This window comes from Limulus polyphemus, unplaced genomic scaffold, assembly GCF_000517525.1.
Source record: "Limulus polyphemus unplaced genomic scaffold, Limulus_polyphemus-2.1.2 Scaffold92, whole genome shotgun sequence".
NCBI classification, from domain to species: Eukaryota; Metazoa; Arthropoda; class Merostomata; order Xiphosura; family Limulidae; genus Limulus; species Limulus polyphemus.
This window is the reverse complement of record NW_013665702.1, coordinates 460,806-485,246: the sequence shown is the minus strand read 5'-3', so window position 1 is coordinate 485,246 and position 24,441 is coordinate 460,806. Positions and strand designations below refer to the sequence as shown.

The 24,441-nt window shown below is 33.9% G+C and overlaps 1 protein-coding gene across 4 annotated transcripts in view; it reads left to right on the top strand.

The window, feature by feature from the left end:
- The window catches only part of LOC106468855 (ETS domain-containing protein Elk-4-like), a 25,536-nt gene extending 4,933 nt beyond the window's left edge, over positions 1 to 20,603 (top strand). The window contains exons 1-2 of one of the 4 annotated variants that reach the window (XM_022397982.1): positions 6,949 to 7,500; positions 17,641 to 20,603. In XM_022397982.1, the coding sequence (XP_022253690.1) occupies positions 7,491 to 7,500; positions 17,641 to 18,716 (1,086 nt within the window). In that variant the 5' untranslated portion in view covers positions 6,949 to 7,490 and the 3' untranslated portion in view covers positions 18,717 to 20,603. Of the gene's footprint in view, positions 1 to 6,948; positions 7,505 to 17,261; positions 17,451 to 17,640 lie in introns of those variants that run through there. The other 3 variants (XM_013929299.2, XM_022397965.1, XM_022397971.1) reach the window with 3 other exon arrangements.
- The last annotated feature ends 3,838 nt before the right edge of the window (positions 20,604 to 24,441 follow it).

The window sequence follows — 24,441 nt, the reverse complement described above, 5'->3', positions numbered from 1 at the left end:
TACATCTTTGAAGCAACAATTTGACATTTTACACAATTTTAATGCTCAACGTGTGTGTGGGAGACCCTAAATATATTTATCAAAATATAAAATATTACGTGATAGCATGTATATGAAAGTACTTTATCACATAAACATCTAACAGAAGTGTTTTTTACGCATTTTTATGACTTTAATGTGTTTAGCCTGACTATATATTACATAATTATATCAATAGATATAATTATAATTACATATATTATATAATTATATCAATAACAATTAATGAGACGTAAGTTATTGCTATGTTACAGATGACAGCAATCTGCGCTACAAGGGCATTTCTTTAAAAAGTAAGAACAACTACTGAAAAGTTGTTGCTATGTGACACATGACCGTGCTCTGAACTACAAGGACATTTATTTAAACAGTCAGAATACACATTTCAAAAAGTGTTGTTTCTCTATCACAAATGACCAAATTCTGTGCTACAAGAGTGTTTTTTCTCTCAGTCGACATACAAGGATTAAACAGGATAGTTTAGTTGCATGTGCGTAACTAGCGACAAAGCGAGGACAAATCATTATTAAACAAACTTATTAATTATGAAACAAATGGCTAGTTTAGAAACCCCCATGGATCAGGCACAGTCGTCCTTAATTTTCAACCGTTGACCAGTCAGAAGCACCAGTTGCTTATACGACTATTAATGCTAGATAAAAAGGAAGAGGTCACCTCGTAAAATAAACAAATATATGTGTCTCTAATAAACACACACATACGGGTGAGTAAATGTTTTTTTTCAGCTGTTATTCAGTTAAAACTGCAACGCATTCATTCCGAAGATAAATGATAATGAATATATCAGGATTCACTATATTCTACACTAATAAGGAGGTATTTCGTCGTGCAAGATATGTATTTGTGTGTTCAGATTACTTTTTTGACAATATGTTGTTATCATGTTCAAAATAATATATTGCTGTTTCATCTCAGTACAGTTCGGTGTACGAATTTTAATCATGACATATTTAAGGTTTTCTTAATTAAAAAAACAACTGATTTTTCAAATAAAAGTTCAACTTTTCTTAGTAATAACTGTCTATGTGTGATAACACACGCTCAAAGCACAGATATGAGGATTACAGAATACTAAAAGATCTTGATATTAAGTGGCTAAGCTGTGAAGAATACTGGCAGATACTAGAAACGCTTGATATTAAGTTGCTGAGCTGTGTGAAGAATATTGGCAGTTACTAGTAACGTTTGGTATCAAGTGACTGAGCTCTGAGACCAGTCGTTTAATATCATTACGTCCGTCAAATACAAATAATCACTTGACTATTTGTACATGGTATGAAGAACAAAACCAGCACCAATACTTGATAAATCTTATCATCTTTGAAAATGGAGTAAGCTTAGGCATTTTGTACTAATAACTGTGTGTTTTTTCTATTATTGAACATGTACTTTTTACTTTCTTAATAATTTATCAATATTTAACAAAATATTCTTTTTATTACTTTATTTATTAGCTGTGGAATGAAACCAATTTTTCAAATTTTGGGATAAAATGCATGATGCAGAGTATCCATAGTGGTTTTGATTTCTTTCGAAATTATATTATTGCGGTTTAATTATATATATATATATGTTTGTGCAACTATACAGACAACTAGATCAAAAACAAAAAGCGTTTCACATAAAAGACAGAAAAACTGTAATATAGGAATGGTAAAATGTGCCTTAGTAAAAGAGGCATCTGTAGAAGTCGAATCCACACAGTTGTAGGAATACATGGTCAATAAGATTTAAGCTCTTTCAAATCTCACGTGAGAACGATGGAAAAAATTAAATGCGTGTGTGAGTTTATTATTTTTTAAAAAGTATATGGAAAATTTGATCTTCAATTATTAATAGTAGCAACTTTAATGTAAACATCTTCGGCTTATTCATTCTTTGTGTGAGTACGCGACCGTTGTGGGGGCTAGAATACCAGCTTCAAGAGATAATTTTTATTTTTCACCCGAATGGCCCGATTGTAATTTTTAACTTAACTTTTTTAACGACCATCTTATAGCTGACTTGATGCGGTATTTTTTTATATGGGACGTTTTGGGATCGAACACCCTATATTTGAACGTTATGGGATCGAACACCCTGTAGTTGAACATTATGGGATCGAACACCTTATAGGTACATTCTACACTTCACACAATTCCTCTTGCATCTTAATTTTAGTTATCTGTCTTTTGTGGGTGACGCATTTTGTTTATGGCCTTGTTATTGGTATAATTACATTAAGATATCATCAAAGGTAAGGAGATTCTGTGACTTCACACTCGTGTTAAAATTAGCACAAAAATTGTAGAATAACTTATTAAAATAATCCTTGTAATCGAGTCGACCATCTCTTCTGGTGAATGTGCCTGCGTGTGTATGAGAGAAAGATATTACACTTTAATGAGACACGCCTGTGACACATTACATCCTCGAAATTCGAATTTTTCTCCTTTTCTAATGATACATAATAGCTTAACATCATTTACTTATAACCAATAGAGACTCTTTGGATAAACGGGCAAGTTTCATCTGAATTAGCTTTTAGTTTTAAAATTTGTCGCAGGCGTTGCTGCTGTTGGATTGTACTTCTGATGTTACAAATTGTTCGAAAATATTTATATATTTTTTCTCCTCACAATAAAACGCATTTCTGCCTTATAATGTGGCGGTAATCCTAGAAATACAGAAACAGAGACTCTGTGCTCTATTACTTTATCTACTCCTCTTTTACTGAGCTTCTCAAATCTGTGTTCTTTCTTTTCACTTGTTTGAATAGTGACTTTTTACAGGCAGTGAAACTGATTATCTTCCAAGTAACTTACAATAGAGTATCATTGCGCAATACTACAAAATGCTCTTTAGGATTAAATGGTTTCTCTGTTATGTATACATACGTTTCAGGTGAAAATACATTCCGTGTTGTGAAGTAAGGCTTTAGACTTCGAGCTTGGCTAGCTATGACAATAGGTCAGACAGAAGAGTCTAACGGTTTTTATGATTATTGGATTCGCTGAAAATTATGTTTAATGTTGAATAGGTAAAAGTGAACAAAACAGACTGCATGCAGTCATCACGTTTTACCATAGTTTTTTTTATGTTTTCTTTGTTTGTAAGAAGAATGAACTAAAGAAACGATGTTACATTGGTGTTTGTGCAATCAAATTCCAGGGTTGATTGGCTTCTTAATATTTAGATCTTTGTTCGTTGAAAATAAGTATCAGTATTAATGATCATAACAGAAGTCACCTAATTCTTTATAAGAGCAAAAAGGTCATATGTTGCTTAAATGTTTCCCTTACGTGTTTGCTGTTCTTTAGACAAACCTTTGTTATCAGTTTAATAAGCAGCGTTCTTTAGACTGATGGATGATCTCGAACGGCCCTTTCTCTTGCCACAAAGGCGTCCATATAAGTTTGAAACACAAGAAGTTTTGGGGACTAGGGCGTAGGGCAACCATAACGTTTCAGCACTTTGTTTCTACAGAAACGCCACACTTTGGATCATGGAAAGCCTTTGCCGCAGACTACAGTTTAGTACCTAATTTATGTTAACTGCTTCAGTACGACGGGTTAACAGCTAGTACAAGCAGTTGTATATTCTTTCGAACAGAATTCCAAGTGTAATGGGCTTGGGTGGGCGGACGTAATGACGGCCATTTTTCTTGAGGAACGTCTCTTCACAGGGTCACTGCAAGGTTTAACCACAGAACAATGACTTCAACCAAACGATTCCACTAAAACGATTATATTCCCACGCTTTAACAATAAGCAAGTTAACGTATAGACGTTATGGAATTATTATAAAGTATATATGCTTCTATTTTTATAAGAAGTAGTTTCGGTTTGCAAGAAATTCTTTATAATATTAAGAACAAAAAATTACTGCATGAAATCTGCAAGAAACAGTGATTTGTGTATAAAAATAGCACTTCACTATAGCCATCTCTCTTTTGAGTTAGCCTAATTAAGTTTCATTAAAAAAGTTTTTTTTTGCTACGAAATAAAAGTCTATTCTTCCCTGATGATTTATTATATATCAATATAAATATAAGAGTACTGTCTGATGTATGTCCATGTAACTACTTCGCAGGGGGTGGATGGATTTTCACCAAAATTGGTATGGAGGTTCATTAAGTCCATGCTGGGATACATACAAATATTCAGTTTTGCACTTTTCGTTTTGCGGTTTTTATGGGCGTTTTTCACCACTACTTCGCCCCCCTCTAGATGAATCTTCACCAAATTTGGTATGAAGGTTTGTTGGATCCATGCTGAAATACATGCAAATTTGCGTTTTCACAATTTGTGTTTTGCAGTTTGTATGGGCGTTTTGCGTTTTTTACAGCTACATATAAGGGAAACAACTTTTCATGTCCTAAGATAACCTTTCATTAATCATGAATTTACATAAATTCCGTCCAGGAGACGGGTACTCCAACTAGTATATTACAATGAGCGAGAAACTTCAACTGTATAACCCATTTCCAAGAGAGAGCGCATTGTGAGTTTCCATCAATCTTGAATCTTCAAGTAGTTTTGAGCTGTAAGAATCTACACTCTTATGTATGTCAAGTTGTAAATAATTGGAAAAATGCCATTTTTTACTAATATACCCACTTTTATACTTATCAGTTTGCAGATAATATAAAAAGTGTCACATTTTTTGATAATAAATATTTAAAATTTAACAAGAGAATAGAAGTGATATTTGTGTGGATTAATGAGGTTGATACATTTGATTCATGACTGATGTGTTTGACTTAAATGGTTTGTAAGTTTGATTTATGTGGTTTGAAGGTTTGATTTTGAAACTAGAGCTTTTGAGTTAACAGAACATAATATAAAATTTCGGGTCAAAAAAGAGACCTATTGGTCTATCTCGGCTGTCCCATCTTCCAAACTAAACTAAGACTATTAAATAAATATATTTAAAAAAAATCTTAAAACCAGCCCTTATCATTCATGTAGTTATCAAGCTTTCTCTTAAACTCACTTAAATTTACTGCCTTCACAACATCCGAAGGCAACCCATTCCAGAGGCCAACAACTCTGTTAGAAAAATAAAACTGTCTTAGCTGAAGATGACTCCTACCTTTCCAAAATTTATATTTGTGTCCCCTAGTTTTTACTAGTGGTTGGTACGTTTGATTTATGTGGCTTGTATGTTTGATTGCTGTGATTGTTACGTTTGATTTATGTGGGTGATAGGTTTGATTATTTGATTTATGTGGCTGGTAGCTTTTATTTATGTGGTTGATACGTTTGATTTATGTAGTTTGTGGGTTTCTGTTTTGTTCATTATATACATAAGTGGTTTAAATCGTTAGCTTTACATGTTTACTCTTCTCTTTTACTTTATCTCTTCTAAAAGCTATCTTCTCTTCACTGGGAACTCGACGAAGGACTCTTGCACAAAACATTGTTTTCATATTTGTCACAACTTATTTTAATTTATTGAGTATTTCACCTTGTTTGCTTTGTTCTACATTTTGTAATTTCTTCACCTACGCAATTCTTCTATTACCAGAACGCAACTGAAATGACTCAGTTACATTTGTAGAACGAATTTTGGTGGGTGTTTTACTGAATTTGGGTTACATCATTGTTGGGAAGATGTGTAACAAAACAAACGACAAAACTATTCTTTTTTTTTACTTAGATTATATGACGTTACATGGTAAAACAAAACCTGAGGATACACAGAAACCCCGAAAAACGTTAAGCTATTGTGAGGTTATAATGTCTCCTAATGTGACATTACATGGTAAAACAAACTCACAATAGCTTAACGTTTTTCGGGGTTTCTGTGTATCCTCAGGTGTTATAATGTCTCCTAATGTGACGTTACATGGTAAAACAAACTCACAATAGCTTAACTTTTTTCGGGGTTTCTGTGTATCCTCAGGTGTTATAATGTCTCCTAATGTGACGTTACATGGTAAAACAAAACCGGAATAGTATAACTTTTTTCAGGGTTTCTGTGTGTCCTCAGTTACTTAAATGGCTTGTGATGTGATGTTACGTGGTAAAACAAAACCAGGATATTTTAACATTTTCTTCAGGGTTTCTGTCTGTCCTCAGCTGTTAAAATGTCTTTGTGATTTGTTATTTCCATGCTTAGTGTACACATACAGCAGTAGTACAATGTATTATATAAGTTTATTGTGGAGAGAAGTTATACTGCAAAATATTACATATAGAAACCTCTTGTTTACATTTGATTCAAATAGTTATTTCTAATTTTATAGTCACACATGTTACAAATCTGTGCAACATGTTACCCGGATGTAAAGCCAATCTGTGGTACTTTCAGCAAATCTTTCGTCGCTCGTGTGCGTTGTGTTTGATCCAGAAGACCTGAAATAATTGGTTGTTCAATGTTTTCGGCGCTAAGTGTATTTTTATGTGGCCTCGATCTAAAATTAGCTACTTAGTCTTTGTACAATTGCGCACACATTCGATATAGAGGATAACTCGCAAGTCTCGTGAGCGAGCGTAGTTGTCACCGTCCAATCAATGACACCCATGTAATATGTGGAAAAAGTTGATGTATTCGTGCAGTGATGTTACCACATCTCTCTACCTATTTTGTCTTTCACAATGGGCCAAGTGTGTAACGGTCTACGCTCACGATTTCAATAGAATATCAGCTTCTATCTTTCTTCTGCAGTGATATCTCAATATAGACATTGAAAATACTGTAACGTGTTTGCGAAGCTTGTATATAATGAACATCATAAGCTATAAATAATAATTACTTAATTTTACACTAAAAACTCATGCGAGTGGGCTACTTGTATTTTATATATGGAGTAAGAACAAGTCCATTATAACTTGGTTTTTTTCAAATGTGTAAAACAAAAATCCGACCTCAATGTTTTAATATGCTACTTTTAGCCTGTGTAATACACGAATATTTGCAATTCAGTTAACTATGTTAATAATCAAAGTCCGAATTTCTAGCGTTCAGAGGTTCCAGTTCGTTTCCTATTGCCCGAGTAATATTTTTCAGAGAGAGATACCACGTTGATACTGAAGAGGAAGTTAATACTGCAGTGGAAGTGGGTCAGCACGTTGTGACACTTTTCCTTACTGATCACTGATATAATGCAACATTGGCCATTGAAAGCACTTGCTATAGAAAACCCTTATCTCACGAGCAGCACGTGAGGCTTGTTGCTCATTAGTCATATTCTAGGCTCGCGGTCACGCGAGGTCGTCGGCAGGCACTAATGGTGGTGGTCCAGAGTAGGCACATTTCAACCTGGCAAGGAGCCGGAACTGGAAATCTGTCCCGGCCAGGGTTCAAGCAGACTGTTGAACGATTGGTTGCTGAGAACAGCTAGAGATTTCTTCAAGCAAGTTTGTCTCGCCTTGTATGGCGTTACTGTAACACTCTCCTACACACAGAGATTTAGAATTAACATAGATTCAAGACGTGGAATTCTCATGCAGGATGGCAAGTAATTAATTTTCTTTAAAAATTATATATTTGATTACTTAATATTTAAAGCTACAAGAAAATAAGTTACGCCTCTTGAGGTTGTTCATTGTATGTGTGAATAAATGAATACTGTAGCTTTCAAAAACGTTAGGGCGGCCTTGCCGAGTCTTCACAGCCTTCCCAGAGGCTATTTTATTACAGGTAAACGACCTCGTTTATGCAAGAAAATGAATCCTAACAGAGGTTAAATAACTGCTGAACATAACTTCGATCTTCAGGTTAAACACGAACCTAATAATTCAATTTCCTGGTTTTGACCATTTGTCAGTTTTATATTAGCAGAACCACATATTTTTCTGGGAAAACTTGTTTGTTTACTTTTATAGATTTGTTGGAAATATCTTTTTTATTTCATATTTTATTGGGTATTACAATATGTAAATGTAACTTAATTTAGAATTTATTTTGTTTGAATTATGTTATATACTTAATAGGACAGAGGATCTTCTCAGCAAAATACTCAACTATTTTATTGCCAGTACAATGCTTTCTTGTTGTCTCTTTTTTTGCTTATAAGTATATATATATATGCACATTCATATACACGTACATTTATGTATAAACATTACGCATGCTCAGTGAATATTTACAATATCAGACAATGGGTTGAGTTTTAATGTTGTAATTTACCAACCAAATACTTGGTTCTTCTCCGTAACATAAACACGTATTTCGGAATTATTTAGAATAAAACGTTTTGAAAACAGTTCATGTTTATAAATTTTGCTTTTAAAAATGGAAAAATATGGACATCCTTCATTCCTTCTTTTATTTTACGCATGTGGGTGACGTTTTAACCGAAACCGTTTACGTTTTGTCATTTAGTGTCCAAGTAGCCACACACACTGTTCTTATTAATGTGCCATTCTGTCATACAGTAACTTAATCCTGTTCAGTAAGCTTGTTGATGATTAAGAAAACGATTTTGGTATTGCGGTGCTCAGTTGGGATCTTAGTATTGGTTCAAGCTGTATGATGAAATGGAGAGTAAATGAGAATTTAGAAACAGCATCATACTTTTATGTCGTAAATAAATGATACATATAAGAGTTGTTTATTTCTCATTGAGAACGACCTCAAGGAACTTTTACGAACTGTTTATGAACGTAATAGTATCTTTGGGTTTCTTGTTTTGTAGGCTTAACCTGTTTATTTGACATATTTATATGAAGAGAAAACTAATGTCAACATTTTCTTTATTTTATAGTTTATATGAATTTGACTTTTAAAGAAGAGTAGTAAATACTAGATTTTTTATTAGGATTTTACTCACGATTTGTGGCTTTACAATCTGATTAACTTGTAAAATCATGTAAAGTAATCTCCTAAAAGCAATGAGTAAAACATGCTTAGTTTTTCAAACATTGTTCCTCAGGTGAGTCAGCGGTAAGCTAGCGGACTTATAACGCTAAAATCTGGGGTTCGGATCCCTGTAGTGGAGAGAGCACAGATAGTCTACTATGTGGCTTTGCGCCAAAAATCAAAGCTTTAAAAAGCGCAAACCTACCTCATCTAACCACACTAAATTAAATAAAACAAAATACCCAGTCATTGTGAGGCCAACGTTAACTAAGTTGGTCCCGATAATGTCTCCATCACTGGAGTTGAAGAATGAACCAAATAAACACTTAAACCATGCATCATATAGTGTCTATATATTATATTAGTTTTATTTATAACTAGCTGGACGGAAATAATGTAAATTCATGATTAATGAAAGGTTATATTAGGACGTAAAAAGTTGTTTCCTTTATATGTAATTGTAAAAAACGCAAAACAACTATACAAACTGCAAAACACAAAATGTAAAAACGCAAGTTTGCGTGTATTTTCGCATGGACCCAACAAACCTTCATGCCAAATTTGGTGAAGATCCATTTAGAGGGGGCGAAATAGCTGTAAAAAAGCAAAAATGCTCATAAAAGCTGCAAAACGGAAAATGCAAAACTGAAAACTTGTATGTATTCCCGCATAGACCTAATTAACTTATATAACAATTTTGGTGACGATCCATTCACACCCTGCGAAGTAGTTAGATGGACATACAACAGATAACAGGCAGTACTATTATGTTTATATAATAATTATATAATAATATTATAACGTTAAGAAATTATTGGACGTTGCGCTCTACTTTTAGCTGATATAGATAAGAAGAGGTTATTTTCTCTACTTCCGCAGCCACTTTCGCTGAAATAACGAAAGTGACTTATCTTCATCTTAGCACCTTGTAGAGGAGAGCATCTTCATCTTATACAGGATGTAAATAAAGATTAAGAGCATCAGTAACATACAGCGCAAGATTGGCCCTTAAGTTTATCACAAAACAAAATACGAATGAGGGGACACAAAAAATGTTTATTACATTTTTAAGAATAACAAGAATTTCATCATCAGAAGCAGAAAAAATATGATTGCAGAATAAATATACAGAGCTAAATATAAGTAAAAAAAACAACAACAACAACTCAAATTAGAACAGTGTTAATTTATAAGAAGACCACGTGTACTTCAGAGACGGAAGGAATTTTTTAATGAGCAAGGTTTATTTTATCAGGTCGAGCTCTTTACTACTCTCGTGATCAGAAAGTTTGTAGTGGGTAAATGTAGTTGAAGATTTTGTAAGCTTTGACTCCAAGGATACGAATAAGCACTCTCAGAACACACAAAGATAAAGTAGCACATTTGTTTCACCTCGTAAAGAATACTTGTATGTCAAGGGATATATACGGATATAGACCTTTTTGCGTCAGTTCTAGATAACTTCTCACGTGTCTTAGCTGCGTATACGCCTCCTGATGTTATCTGTTCTAACGGTTTACGACGTTCTACAAACTGAGGTGCATCAGCTGTAAAATATTTCACGTTACTATCGCAGGTCTTAGGTCTGTGTCCTCTCACGTTTTCCCTTATATAATGTTCTCGCTAACCAGTATACTTTTGTAATACCCTTGTTGCGTAACATTGTTTTGAGTAAGATACGTTAAAATTGTATTGGAGAAACGGGGTAAAAAAAAATCGATAAAATGTGTGTTTAGAAGGTAAGCTGTATATGCAAGGAAAAAAGTAATAACAACGAGATGTTTGTCTAGATGGTAAGTTGTATATGTAAAAGAAGAGACAGCTCAACCAAATGTGTGTTTAGAGGGTAAGCTGTATATGCAAAAGAATAATAATCTGAATCAAATTTGTGTTTAAAAGGTAACCTGTATATGCAAGAGAAGAATAATCTGAATCACATTTGTGTTTAGAAGCTAAGCTGTATATGCAAGGGAAGAGTAATCCGAATCAAATTTGTGTTTAGAAGGTAAGCTGTATATGCAAGGGAAGAGTAATCCGAATCAAATTTGTGTTTAGAAGGTAAGCTGTATATGCAAGGGAAGAGTAATCCGAATCAAATTTGTGTTTAGAAGGTAAGATATAAATGCAAGGGAAAAGTAGTAATAATCAAATAGGTGTTAGAAAGTAAGCTGCATGTGCAGGGAAATGTCTCGTGCTGTACATTTGAAGAACAGATAAAAACAGCTTGATTAGATCTGGTAGAATTAGAAATTTGCAAAATATATATTTTTTTTATCTGTTAACTTTTCATAACTATACAGTTAGCATAATAATGTGTTTTGTGTAAAACTCATGTCTAAAAAACATGCACGTGCGTGGTTGCTTGTCACGTGCAGGCAGAAATGAATAGAAACTAACAATAAGGTTAGATGAAATGTGGAATATATACAGACTGCTGAACAAACATGGTAAGGTTGAGACTGGACATATATCTTTAGGGGAATATTTAACTTTATTTTTGTCTTAAAACGTCATGCGCATGTATAATTAAAGATTAGCCGCTCTGTGGTTTCTTTGCACGATGCCATTGGGATGATTGGAATTCTTCGTGCTTACTAAACATTATATATTAAACTAAACTTTCATACCTAAGTAATTGTCACGCTAGAGCTAATAGTCTCTTCTGAATTACAAGGACCCGTTTTGGAGTTTAGTGAAATTAACATACGCAAATGCATAAGTTCAGCTTGCATGTGCACAAGTGTGGTCGCGAAACAGGAATCATTTCGTGAATAGACAACGACTAGAAAGTAACTTGAATTAGAATTCAAGTTTGAATTAAATACATTCTTTGTTCTGCCTTTCGAATAAATTTCACTGTTTTTTTTTTCACGGGTTTTCGCTAAACTTCGTTAGAATTCAACAGCATACTTTGTCTTGTTTGTTAGTTTCGTGATTCTACACTGGCTGAACATAAGGTTTATTCATTTATAGGTACACTTAACTTAATATTGCCATGATTATCGATAGAAATGTGGTCTCTAAGAAAAATAAATATTTGTTGTTTATTGTAAATCGAGAAATATTAGTCTGTTTAGATGGTAAGTTGTATATGCAAAGGAAGAGTGATCTCAATCAAATGTGTTTAGAAGGTAAGCTGTATATGCAACTTTATTGTTTATTGTAAATCGACACGAAGGTAGAATTCCTTTGTTTTCGCGGTCTCTCCAGTGTTAGAACATAGAAAACAACACGAAGGTAGAATTCCTTTGTTTTCGAGGTCCCTCCAGTGTCAGAACATAGAAAACAACACGAAGGTAAAGTCCTTTGTTTTCGAGGTCCCTCCAGTGTCAGAACATAGAAAACAATATGAAGGTGAGAACTTTTTCAACCGTTGCATACAACAACAAAACTTTGAGATCGCTCTAAATGCCTAATATTGAAACTTCACATACAAACTAGTAGCCACAAAAGTTGGAAGATCGGAGCGACGATTGTTGACAGCATATTAAACCAGAGATTATCTGCAGCTTTTAGTTTTAAGCTTGGTAGTAATGGCAAATGACGAGATCAACCTTTCTCTCTGTCTTCCAGTCGACATTTTGTAGTCACAATTTTGCGTTTTGTGAGCATTCATTGTTTTTTGTTTTCTATGTTTTGACACTGGAGGGACCTCGAAAACAAAGGAATTCTACCTTCGTGTTGTTTTCTATGTTCTGACACTGGAGAGACCGCGAAAACAAAGGACTTCTAAAGCATTGCAGAGTAAAAGCTTTGTATACTAGACTTTACTCTTCTTGTTATTTTAAGTATTATGATGTACGTAGATCTGGTATTTAATAGTTAGGAATACATATATGTTCCACGCCCACACATGATATAGCAGATGGTAATTCTGAACCTGTTAAGTCTGCATTATACAAATCAAGCTCACAGTACACATAATGATTCTATATGAGGGGGGGGGGGGAGGATCGGAGTTTAGCACTTGGAACTCACTCTCTCAAGGCTGGTTTCTAGATGGTACAGACACCACCATATCTTTGTGATACTGGAAATCGAGCATCATGTTTCCAGGGACATCTTACTGTGTAGTAGGCAGCTAGATACTCCTCTCACAAAGTCTACCACCAGACGGAACATTTACATACTTTTAGAAGCGCGACATACGGGCTCAAAATCTTATAACAAGAAAAGTTTTCTAAGACAACAAGGTTTCGTGTTTGAGAACAAAAACGGTGGGCACAGAGCAGTTCCTTTTCCTCTTAAGACAGAGTTTATTAAAATGTTTGTTTTTGTTGGATTTCGCGCAAAACTAGACGATCGTTATCTGCGCTTGCCAACACTAGTTTTGAAGTAATAGAGTAAAAGAAAAGCATCTATTTAACACCACCCGCCGTCAACTCTTGTCCACACCTAATAATCGGGAGGCGGTAATGGAATACAAGCCACGTTTCCTCAACTCCATAGTCTGACACGCTAGCCACTGGGCCACGCTCAGCACCTGCTTAACTGTCATGGTAAATAGTGAACGTGGTGTTAGGAGAAGAAGACGTAAAATGTGTTGTTTAAAACTATAATTTCAAACGATTAGGTTTTATTTTCGGTTTCTAAGAAATGTGATATCAAAAGCAGAACTCACTTATCTAAGCAACAATGATTGTAGATAAAAAAATGTGTAAAGCGTTGCTAATACCCGATTAATGGGAGAACGGTATGTTTACATTTCAGATAACAACGTACATAGCTGATATGTTCTTCACAATGACGCACTCTCTTCTGTGTAATACTGTACGTAACCGTAAACTAATATAATGTTGTTGTTTTTTCTCCAACTCGGTCGAATATTTCATTTTTGCCCTACAACGATCGCAACTTATGATGGTAAATATATAGAAGTGGAATTTATAGAATATAACATTTTAAAATTCATGTTTACGTTTTAATTATACTATGATTTATTAAAATTATTCAGCGTTATTTACTAAATCCTTTCAAGCAGCTGCATAATAATATGTGCAAATTTCCACTTTCAAATTGAACAACAACATTTGTCCATTTCAAGTTAAACACCTAATGTAACACATGTTTGTACACCCACATTTTTGCTGAGCATCAAGAAAATTCAACTTTCCAGTGTTCAAGTAAAGTATATTTAATTGGTGTTTGAATTTAAATTGTTGTATGAATGTCACTTACTATATGTTTGTCCGAACTAAATTTATTCTTTGACACACTGGATTATTAATTTACGTTTTTCTTAATAATGAAGGACTATTTATAAGTTATTTTTTAAGTTTTCGTAATTGTAATAGTGTTAGCTTAGAAAACATTCAAGCGAAGTTATTTTCTCAAGTACAGAAAATGTTTTTTTCGTTCTAGAAATAGTTATGACATATTTCCAGGATACTTCCTGCTACATCTAATAAACCTTAGAACATCATTTGCCGTTTATCTCTCAGCATATGCTACTAATTTAATATCAGTTATTTTTCATTCCATACCGCCTACCTAGTACCTAATAACAGCAACTTCCTATCTAGCAACAGTTGCTTCCTATTTATTATAAGCTTCTTCTTACTTAGCAACACCTACTTCCTAACTAATGTCCCCGGGGGAACAGTGGTAAGCCTTTTGACTTACAACCTTAAAATTTCGGGTTCGATTTCCCGCGGTGGACACAGCAGATAGCCCAATGTGGCTTTGCTCTAAACAAACAAATCAAACTAATTACAATTACTTCATATTTTGTAACAACTGATCTGTATTTGATAGCAGCTAATTCCCCATTTAGTAACAGCTACTTCCTATCCAGTAGCAGATGCTTCCTATTTAGTATAAGCTACGTTTTTAGTAACTCCTACTCCCTAATTAATAGCTACTACTCCGTAGTTTGTAACAGCTAGTTTGTAAGTAATAACAGCTAATTCCCTATTTAGTAACAGCAACTTTTTATCCAGTAGCAGCTGATTCCTATTAAGTATAAGCTACTTCTTATTCAGTAGCACCTACTTCCTGAGTAATAGCAATTACTTCGTATTTTGTAACAGCTAATTTATAATTCATAACAGCTAATCACCATTTAGTACCAGCTACTTCCTTTTTAATAGCATCTAACTTCGTAATGAGTAATACCGGTTTCCTAATTAGTAGCAAGTACTTCCTATGTAATATCAGCTATAGTTCCCATTTAGTAGAATGTATATGCTATCAATAGTAGCGTCCTTATATTTCTACCAGATACCAGTTACTTCCTTTCTAATAGCAGCTAACTTCGTAATGAGTAAGAGCTATTTCCTAATTAGTAGCGAGTACTTCCTACGTAATAACAGCTATAGTTCTTATTTAGTAGAATGTATATACTATCAATAGTAGCGTCCTTATATTTCTACCAGATACCAGCTACTTCCTTTCTAATAGCAGCTAACTTCGTAATGAGTAATAGTTGTTTCCTAATTAGTATTAAGTACTTCCTATGTAATAGCAGCTATAGTTCCTATTTATTAGAATATATATGCTATCAATAGTAACGCCCTTCTATTTCTACCAGATACTAGTTACTTCGTATGGAACTAAAGTGCGGAGAAGTAAGCGACTCGAGGGTTTTCTGGTTCAACATAACATTTTAAAACTTGCTTAGTTGCTTAGTTTCGACCTGAAATCAAAGTAACATTTAATATAACTAGCAAGAACAATTTAAGAAAAGCTACTTGTTATATTTTAACAGGTACTTCCTATATAGTAATAGCTACTTCCAATCTCATTGCTGCTATTTCCTATTCAATAACAGCAGCTAATTCCTAACTTATAACATCTGCTTCCTATTTAGTAATAGTTACTTCCTAGCTATTAACAGCTACCTCCCAAATAGGTTTGATGAATAGTGGTTAACTAATCTTCAGATCGACATCTAATGAAATTGATGAATAATGGTTAACTAATCTTCAGATCGACATCTAATGAAATTGATGAATAGTGGTTAACCAGTCTTCAGATCGACGTTTTCTTTTCTAGTTGATTAATTTATTTTACACTAAAAGCTATTTCAGTACTTGTGCATTTTTGAACTACCTTATCTAGTGCTATCGTTTTCGATTAAAAAGCATTGGCTATCTTGTTAAGAGGTAACTTTGAGCAAGTTCATTCTTATTGAGTTAATTCGATATAACCGCTGCAATCTATCAACTTCAACAAGGAAAATATTTCACGTTTTATATGATCCATACAGAATACTGGACTCAGTAAATCGTAAACAATCAGATTAATGTAGGAAAGTACAACATAATCGTATTACTTTATGACTAGCACGTTGTGATATTTGTTTTGACTGTTTTATGTTTCCTTCAGTGGCACAGCGGTAAGTCTAAAGGCTTATAACGCTAAAAACTAGGTTTTAATACCTGTAGTGGGCACAGCACAAATAGGCCATTATGCAGCTATGTGGTTAACAACTAACACTGCTTTGTGTTAGACGTGAAATTGTTATTACTATTTTAATGAAGTTATAACTTTGATTTCAGGTCAAACCTTTCATTAAATGTCGATCTGAAGATTAGTTAACCACTATTCATCAATTTCATTAGATGGTCCATATTGTCGATTATTAAATAACATTGTTATGTTAGTAGCGTTACAAAGTAGGTTACATAATGTAATCCTTAACGGAAATCGACCGCATCACAACGAAATTTTGGCGGGATGTTATCAGATTGTAGGTAATATATCAGCGGGAAGATAGATATTTGTCTGATGCTTTTTCAAATCAGTAAAGTTTTAACACACCCGTTAATGTCACCAAAGGTACAGTAGGGAGGCGTATCTCGTGTTTTATTTTATTTTTTAAAGTATGCAGGCGAAATGATTTGGGGAAGTCGGCCAGGAAGAGTGACTTATTGTGTATTCTGTCACCGGAAGATAGCAGTTCATATATTAAGTGAGGAACATACTACTTTTCAGCCGTTACATTGTTTAAAGACATGGATAGCTTTTATTAGTGTTCCGTTTCCTTTTTTTTCGACACAGGACTATAATAGTAATCTCTACTTGAAAACCGTATGCCGGATATCCCTTCGAAGTGAAATATTATAATGTTGAAATAACAGAAGCATTACAGGAACAATTTTTTTTTTGACAGAAGTGTCACTACATAAAAGAAATAACAGTGTTGTATTTCCTGATGCATCATGGGAAGTTTACTATTAGAGCTTTGGATGAGGACGGACCGTGTGTTGTCGACAAATTCAGTCCTAGCCACAGAATTGAATTAGATTATGAATAAGTAGTATAAATCACTGACTTCCTCTAACTTTTGTGGGTCAGACTCTTGTATTCGTATCGTCATCCGGGTATAATGATGCAACTGTACTTTCATCTGCGTCATTTCCCGTTTATCTGATTGCGCTTGATTTCAATGACTAGTTTCCCTTTCAGTGTTTCACCCAATAATCACGCGTGTCGTTGCTCATAATTTCTTCTAGACTACAGAAGAGACATCATCAAGTCCTCTTGGCTACGATCAAACGGTTTCTCTGATGTATAGAATGTCATGGCCAGCTCTATAAAAAAACTTATCATGATACGCTCAAAACTTGAAACTGTAAAAGAAGAATCGTCTAAAGTAAAAAGTATGATTCGTTATAAGAATGTGGGATAATTGTTTTACGTTTCGGTGTTGTTTGTTTATTGACATTTATAATGTTTCCGACTAAACTAAGATATCTGATTACTGCTGCTATACTTATAACTCTAACAATTTTGCTATATGTATTATTCGATAAAATAATTTTAAGTAATTTTGTTTTCATCCTTTAACAGGTATGGAGACGAACATCACACTTTGGCAGTTCTTGTTGGAATTATTGCTCAGCAACCATTATAACCATATTATCACGTGGACGAATAACGATGGGGAATTTAAGCTGGTGAACGCTGAAGAAGTGGCCCGTCTCTGGGGGCTAAGAAAGAACAAGCATAATATGAACTACGATAAACTTAGTCGAGCGCTTAGATACTACTACGACAAGAACATTATTAAAAAAGTATTAGGACAAAAATTTGTGTACCGTTTTGTATCATTTCCAGAGATAATCAAAACAGAAAATAAAATCCCGTTTCATGTGAAAATGGAAAGTATTAACAAGGCTGGGGATATTCCTTTTGATAACAGTTCTTCTAAAGTGACATACATTCCTTCTGGTCCGATTTCTCTTGTTAAAGAAGAACAGACAACTCCGTTAGACCTTCGAGAAGACAGTGAAAGAAAAGCACATGTTTCGCTAAAGGATGAGAAAAATTATATCGGTACTTGGAACAGAACTGCTCCAGTTCCAGAAAAAAGAGAATGGGAAGAGAAAAGACGATTGGAAAAAGAGGAGCTAACAGGGCAAATTATAAGAAATCACTCATCTAGCCCTGAAAATAGAATATCCTTTTCATCACCGGTAAAGAGACAAAAAATTGAACCGGACAGTGACTCCTGTTCTTCACCTGCTCTTTCTTCATCCAGCTCGTCGTCTTTAATTGGAGAGATGAACATTTCATTGAATAAGACAAGAAAATCAAAACCTCCGCCAATTTATCACATCCCTGCCATCTCGAAGCTGACGTCAGGAACGCTAGGTTCTCACCAGACTCCAGTGGTGACTCTAGCTAGCCCATTTTTCACTCAAAGCAAGACTCCTGTTATGCCTTTACCAATGTGGGCACCACTGAGTCCTCTCACGCTTTCCACTCCTCACCACTCTACCGTCCAGTTTCAGTTCCCACCTCATTTCATCAGTCTAGGGTCCACTGCTTTTCCACCACTACGTCCCTTTATCTTACCCCCAAATTCATCATTTGACCCTAAATTCGTGTTTTCCCCAACCAAATCCATTCAAGTGTTGCACTGACTAAGTGAGAACGAAAAAATCTTCAAGAACATAAAGGCATATAGGTGTGGATGTGTTAATCCAACTGGTGTGTATTGAAACCATATATATATCTATATCTATATAACAAATAATTAAATCAATAAAACTAGTCGTCTGTATCTCAGTAGGCTTTGATTGATAGATTTTGGTTTACTTGTTAAACGCGAGAAGTTATCTTTCAGAATAGAGTTACTCTGTGATTACCTTTTCGAATGCCTTGTGATACATTTTTGTGCTGTAATGCATGCTATAATATTTCTAACGAAATATCAAAGGAAAATATGATGTATATACACATAGGAAGTTGTTTTATTACCATATATATATATATGCGTATTGCTCTATTTTGTACGTTAGAAAACAAAACAAGATTAGTAGAAGTATGTAGCAAGTGTGAAGGGCCTTTTGATTTTCTTGGCTAGTAGAGAAACAGTTGTGTTTCCAGGACGAAAGTTGGATTGATACCAGCTGAATAAACGCTTTTATATCGATATTGAAAACATGCACGTGAGAAAAACTGTTAAAAAGCCTCTAGTTTGTTCATTCGGACGTAAACGTCAAATGCGGCGTAAATATTATATAATTATCCTAGACACACAGACACTAATATAAGTACCGTTGGTTGACGTAACTTATATTAAATAACTTACAAACTTAACACAATATGTGTGGTAACTTATGCTGATGTGTATATGGCTGTAATTTCGTGTACATATATTTGTTTGTAAATACATGAAATAAATGCGAATGTTACGCATAAACTCATCAATTTTAGACAATAATACCTCTGTTGATGAATCAGTGTTGATATGACAGAATGTTTTCAGTTGCTGAAAATGTGGTATGACTCATAGGTGTGTAATCTTGAATATTTTAAATTTTCTTCAGAAGTTCATACTTAACGCCTTTCTTGTAAGGTACGCTTCAAATAACACAGCATAATTTTAGTTGAATGAATCTTAGAAAATACATGCCATTCTGTTTTGTTAATTATGAAGCTTTTAAGTTGTAGTTATTATAATATAGTTTAAATTAAAATTCATACCGAAATATTTAAAAGCCACTGTTATGTGTAATTAGATCTCATATCTCATGCCATTTTTGTAAATTAGTAATAAAAATAGCCAATCTTCGAGTCGATAGTAAAACATTTACACTTATTTTTTCGTTTTCTTTGAGTTCAAAGTTTTAAGTGGATTATATTCGCCTCGGTTCTTTTTTGTATCATTCACTTAAATAATGTGTTTACTTTTGTGACACCTACTTCGAAGTATAAGAATAAGAACTATTTTCTTGTCCATTACAAACATTTTTAGTAAGTTTCAATTATCATACAACAGGCAAGTTATTTGCTGCTTAGACAGTTAGCAAATTATCATATCATATTGAATGTCGGAAGGCCTTTACCTCCTTTGAAAGTTCCTACATCGTATATATATATGCATGCACATTCTGAGATTGACCAATCTGTGACAAAGTTATTTCACTGCCCTCCAATAAAATAAGACCTCTTATAGCACTGACAAGAGCAAATATAACATGATATCTTCTGTGAAACTATATGTAAGGTTAGGACTATGTATACTGAAAAGGTTATATGATAATTACACTATATACTAACTGAATGGAATTATATTATCTGTTACTGTATTGGAGGATAGCGTATGTATTATTACTTCATTTGTTTGCAACAGAGAATTCCATTGGAAATTAAAAGGTCTGTGTTATTTATCAAAAACATACAGAGAGGATGGTTAGAATTTTTATGATTACCTTCGGTCGTATAAGAGACTAAACAAAATCTTTGTTTTTGTAAAAATGAAACTTGATTAAACTCAAATTAGCGTTTTTTGTTTTCGTGTTCGACTTCAGGTATCTTTGGAATTTTTTTATTTATGTCTATTCGCAAGTTGCAAAGAAAATACACTATGGAATTATAAGTTATCAAATGTTAAGTGTTATAATTACTTTAATTGCAGCGCTGCAAGTGACTTTTTTTTTCTCTCTCTCTTATTTTTTTTTTATTTTGTGATTTGAACAAGGCTCTGGCGAAGCTTTTAAAGTGCGAAAACGCCATTTAAACTATAAGGTAAAAAAAAACACAAAAATCTTAACGTTATTCTTAAAAAATAAAATTAGAAATTCTGATTTGTAGAACAAAATATTTGATGAAATTCCTAGTTGTTACTGAGCTTGATAAGAGTGAACATGAAATTTGTTGTTGTCTTTTTCCGATAAAGAACAAAAGAAGAAAAAAGGTTAAGCCTAGGTAGCAGTATGATATTGAAGGTGAGGTAACTAAATGATAAAAAAAGAAGAAGAGTTAAGCCTAAGTAAGCGTAGACTTATGAGAGTCAAATAAACACAGTGTGATATTAAATGTAACTAATGATGTACTCGGAAAGCAAGAAAATTAAAAAATCTCTAAATACACAGTTATTTATTAAACAAACTGATACAAGCTAACAACAAGAGCGTTTCATACTATTAGAGAATCATGTGTACATTGTGGTAATTGAAATACTGATGGGGATGTCAATGACGAGACTTCGTTTCTTTATCGTTATCTCCAATGATGAACACGCCTATCTCTGGATATTTAACGCATGAAAAAAGCACTATTTCAGTTGCCTGTAATATATTTTTTATCAATTGTATCATAGAGTACCAAGGAATGAAATATTTCTTGCTATATATCCTTCCTGCATGTTTATTACTTGACACAAGAAAAAGCGCCTAATTCTATGCACATTATTTTTCATATAAGTTTTTTTCTTCATAAATCTAACATTTTGAACAAAAGTGTTTTAGAATGAAAGCTTTCGTGTTTAATAAAGCTACTTAATGGTCAGGTCGCTTATAAATACTTTTTTTCTCTGTTTCAGTGAAACAAAACTTTAGGCTTACATAAAATAAAATGTGACGATTAATTATTCAACGCACGAGCAGTTAAACCACGAGCTTTTGTAAAACTTCATTTTACTTTGAAGGTTTGTTTGTAGTTAAGCACAAAACTACACAATGAGTTATCTGTGCTGTGCCCACCACAGGTATCGAAACACAATTTCAGACTTACCACTGTGCCGCTGAGGGACTAGATTAGAAGGACTGAAGCAGAATGCTATTTACAGTAAAGAAACATTTTACTAGATCTTTTAAAACCTCCTGTTACAAATGTTCTTTTTTTACTATTTCTTAAAATTACTAATATAATTGTTTTAATGACGAACTACTAGTTTTAGCTCATAATATTTTTAATGAGTAGTGAACAACGATCTAGTCTTACGTTATTATGAAGTAAAAGCTGATGGTCCACTGAGCATAACTTTATTTCCCTCACAGATCTAACAACATCTTATTAAAATAGTTTCCAATAGGTAATACACATTTTTCAGTTCTACCTAACCTTATCTCCAAATTACAGATGTTTAGAAAACTGCTTAGGATCGTCTTAAGAAGTTTGCACTTTACTTATTTATTTATTCAGATAATTTTATTGGCGGTCCCCCAAGGCTCGGCGATAGGCCTGAAGGCTTATAATGCTAAAAACTGGGTTTCGATACCCGTGGTGAACACTGCACAGATAGTCTATTGTGTAATTTTGCCCTTAACAACAAACAAACAATGTATACTGATGCAGTTTTTTTTTTCTGGGGGGGATCTATTTCGCTTTCACACTGACATTAAGATATTTCACTTTTTTCCCATCTGTTTTTCAGGGGCCTTGTGTTATAAAGGTTGTTAAATTTAAAGTGATTGTGGAAATTCTGTGTATTACAAAAAAAGTTGTATGGAGAAAGAATAAACTAGTTTTGATTAAGAAAGGACTTGTATCGCTGAAGTTCCTCGAAAATAATTTATCCCGGAAATTAACAAACGAGCAGAGACGTAAAAATATGCATACATGCACACACCCATCCACCAAATCTAAACTGCCTTACCACACTCACAGTAACACACATTAACTCCTCCACCCAACTTACATGTACACACACACCAATATTTATGGTGATTCATAAGCTTGAATCATTCCCATACTACACTTATTTTGTGGGGCCGTGAAAATTAACTGTCAGAATATTTCTGGCTTACAGATTATAAAATGATATCACCATTAGGATAAGAATTTGGCATGTACTGAGCCTTTTAAAGCAATATTCAGAACTTGCATTGAGAAATTGTCTTGACTGTGCACTTGTGAAAAAAAAATCAAACAGTGTTTCACATAAACAAAGCCATTACCAAAGTAAACATTTAGTGGATATTTTTCACTGTATAATATGAAAAGTCACTAAATAATAATGTGACCTATGTGCTAAATGTTTTGGATTCAGTATAATTCTATTATATCTAAAGTTATTTTGTCAACATTTGTTCACCAATTTATTCTGATTTAACAGGTTTGAATGCCCCAAATTTTCTGTGCTGAGAATAAATATAGAAAAATGCTAAAAATTCATAATTTGGTGGCCATTTTGTTTGTGCAAATTTGAAGGTTAAGCTTGTTTGTTTTGGAATTTCGCGCAAAGCTACACGAGGGCTATCTGCGCTAGCAGTCCCTAATTTAGCAGTGTAAGACTAGAGGGAAGGCAGCTAGTCATCACCACCCACCGCCAACTCTTGGGCTACTCTTTTACCAACGAATAGTGGGACTGACCGTCACATTATAACGCCCCCACGGCTGAAAGGGCGAGCATGTTTGGTGGGATGCGGATTCGAACCCGCGACCCTCAGATTGTGAGTCGAGCGCCTTATCCACTTGGCCATGCCCGCTATAAATCACAGTGATTCACACACTTACGGAGCCTACTGTTTGCTTGACTCCATTATCTATCTCTCTCTTCAATCTATCTCTTCCCTCGCGCTGGTTTTTCTCGCCAGGCTTATATACTAAAAAAGAGGGCGCCTCGAAGAAACTCAGGCCTCCCCGATAATTCATGAACCTTCCCGAAACTCCAGCGCGCATGCTCCCAGCGTCACGCGACTTCTGCTGTCGTCACAATACTATATATAAAGCCTGCAGTAGTTTGCACAAACTGATCTGAAGACTTTTGAAACACCATCTTCTACACTTGAGCTGCATAAATAGATTGTATAGTCACCAGTATATTTCTACAATTGTTTCTCTAACAAGTAGTAGCTGCTTATTTCACAGTCAACTCAATATGAATACTCTGCCTAAACTATATATCAAAGAAGAATAAATTAGTTTAAGATTCAGAAACTAGTTCCCTCAGCTATAAACAGCACCCAACTACATTACATTTATTTTGTTACAAAGTGAGAAAAATTAATTAATATATAAAAAGAGCACGTTTCCCTGCAAAGCTAGAATTAGGATTATGGGTAAACATTTAAAGTGATTATATTCATTAAAAAATTGCTTATTAATATATGTATTTTGTGTTACTGTTAATAAAATTAATTGAAGAGGTATTAAGTGTGGCCACTTTCACTTTATTTTACATTCTGATTTCATTTTTTACATTTTTCTTCACACGTACATGATGTAATGATTTATTTAATCAATCTGACTTTATTCAACATATTTGGTGTTAAATATAGTCTTTTTTATTGTTTTTAACACAGTTGGCTTCAAAAAGTACGCGAGAAAACAACGGTCGTTAAAACTTTTCTGAGACTGCATCTATGGAGTCAGTAGTTTCAATCAATCAAAGTAAGACTGATAATGACTTTTTTAGAA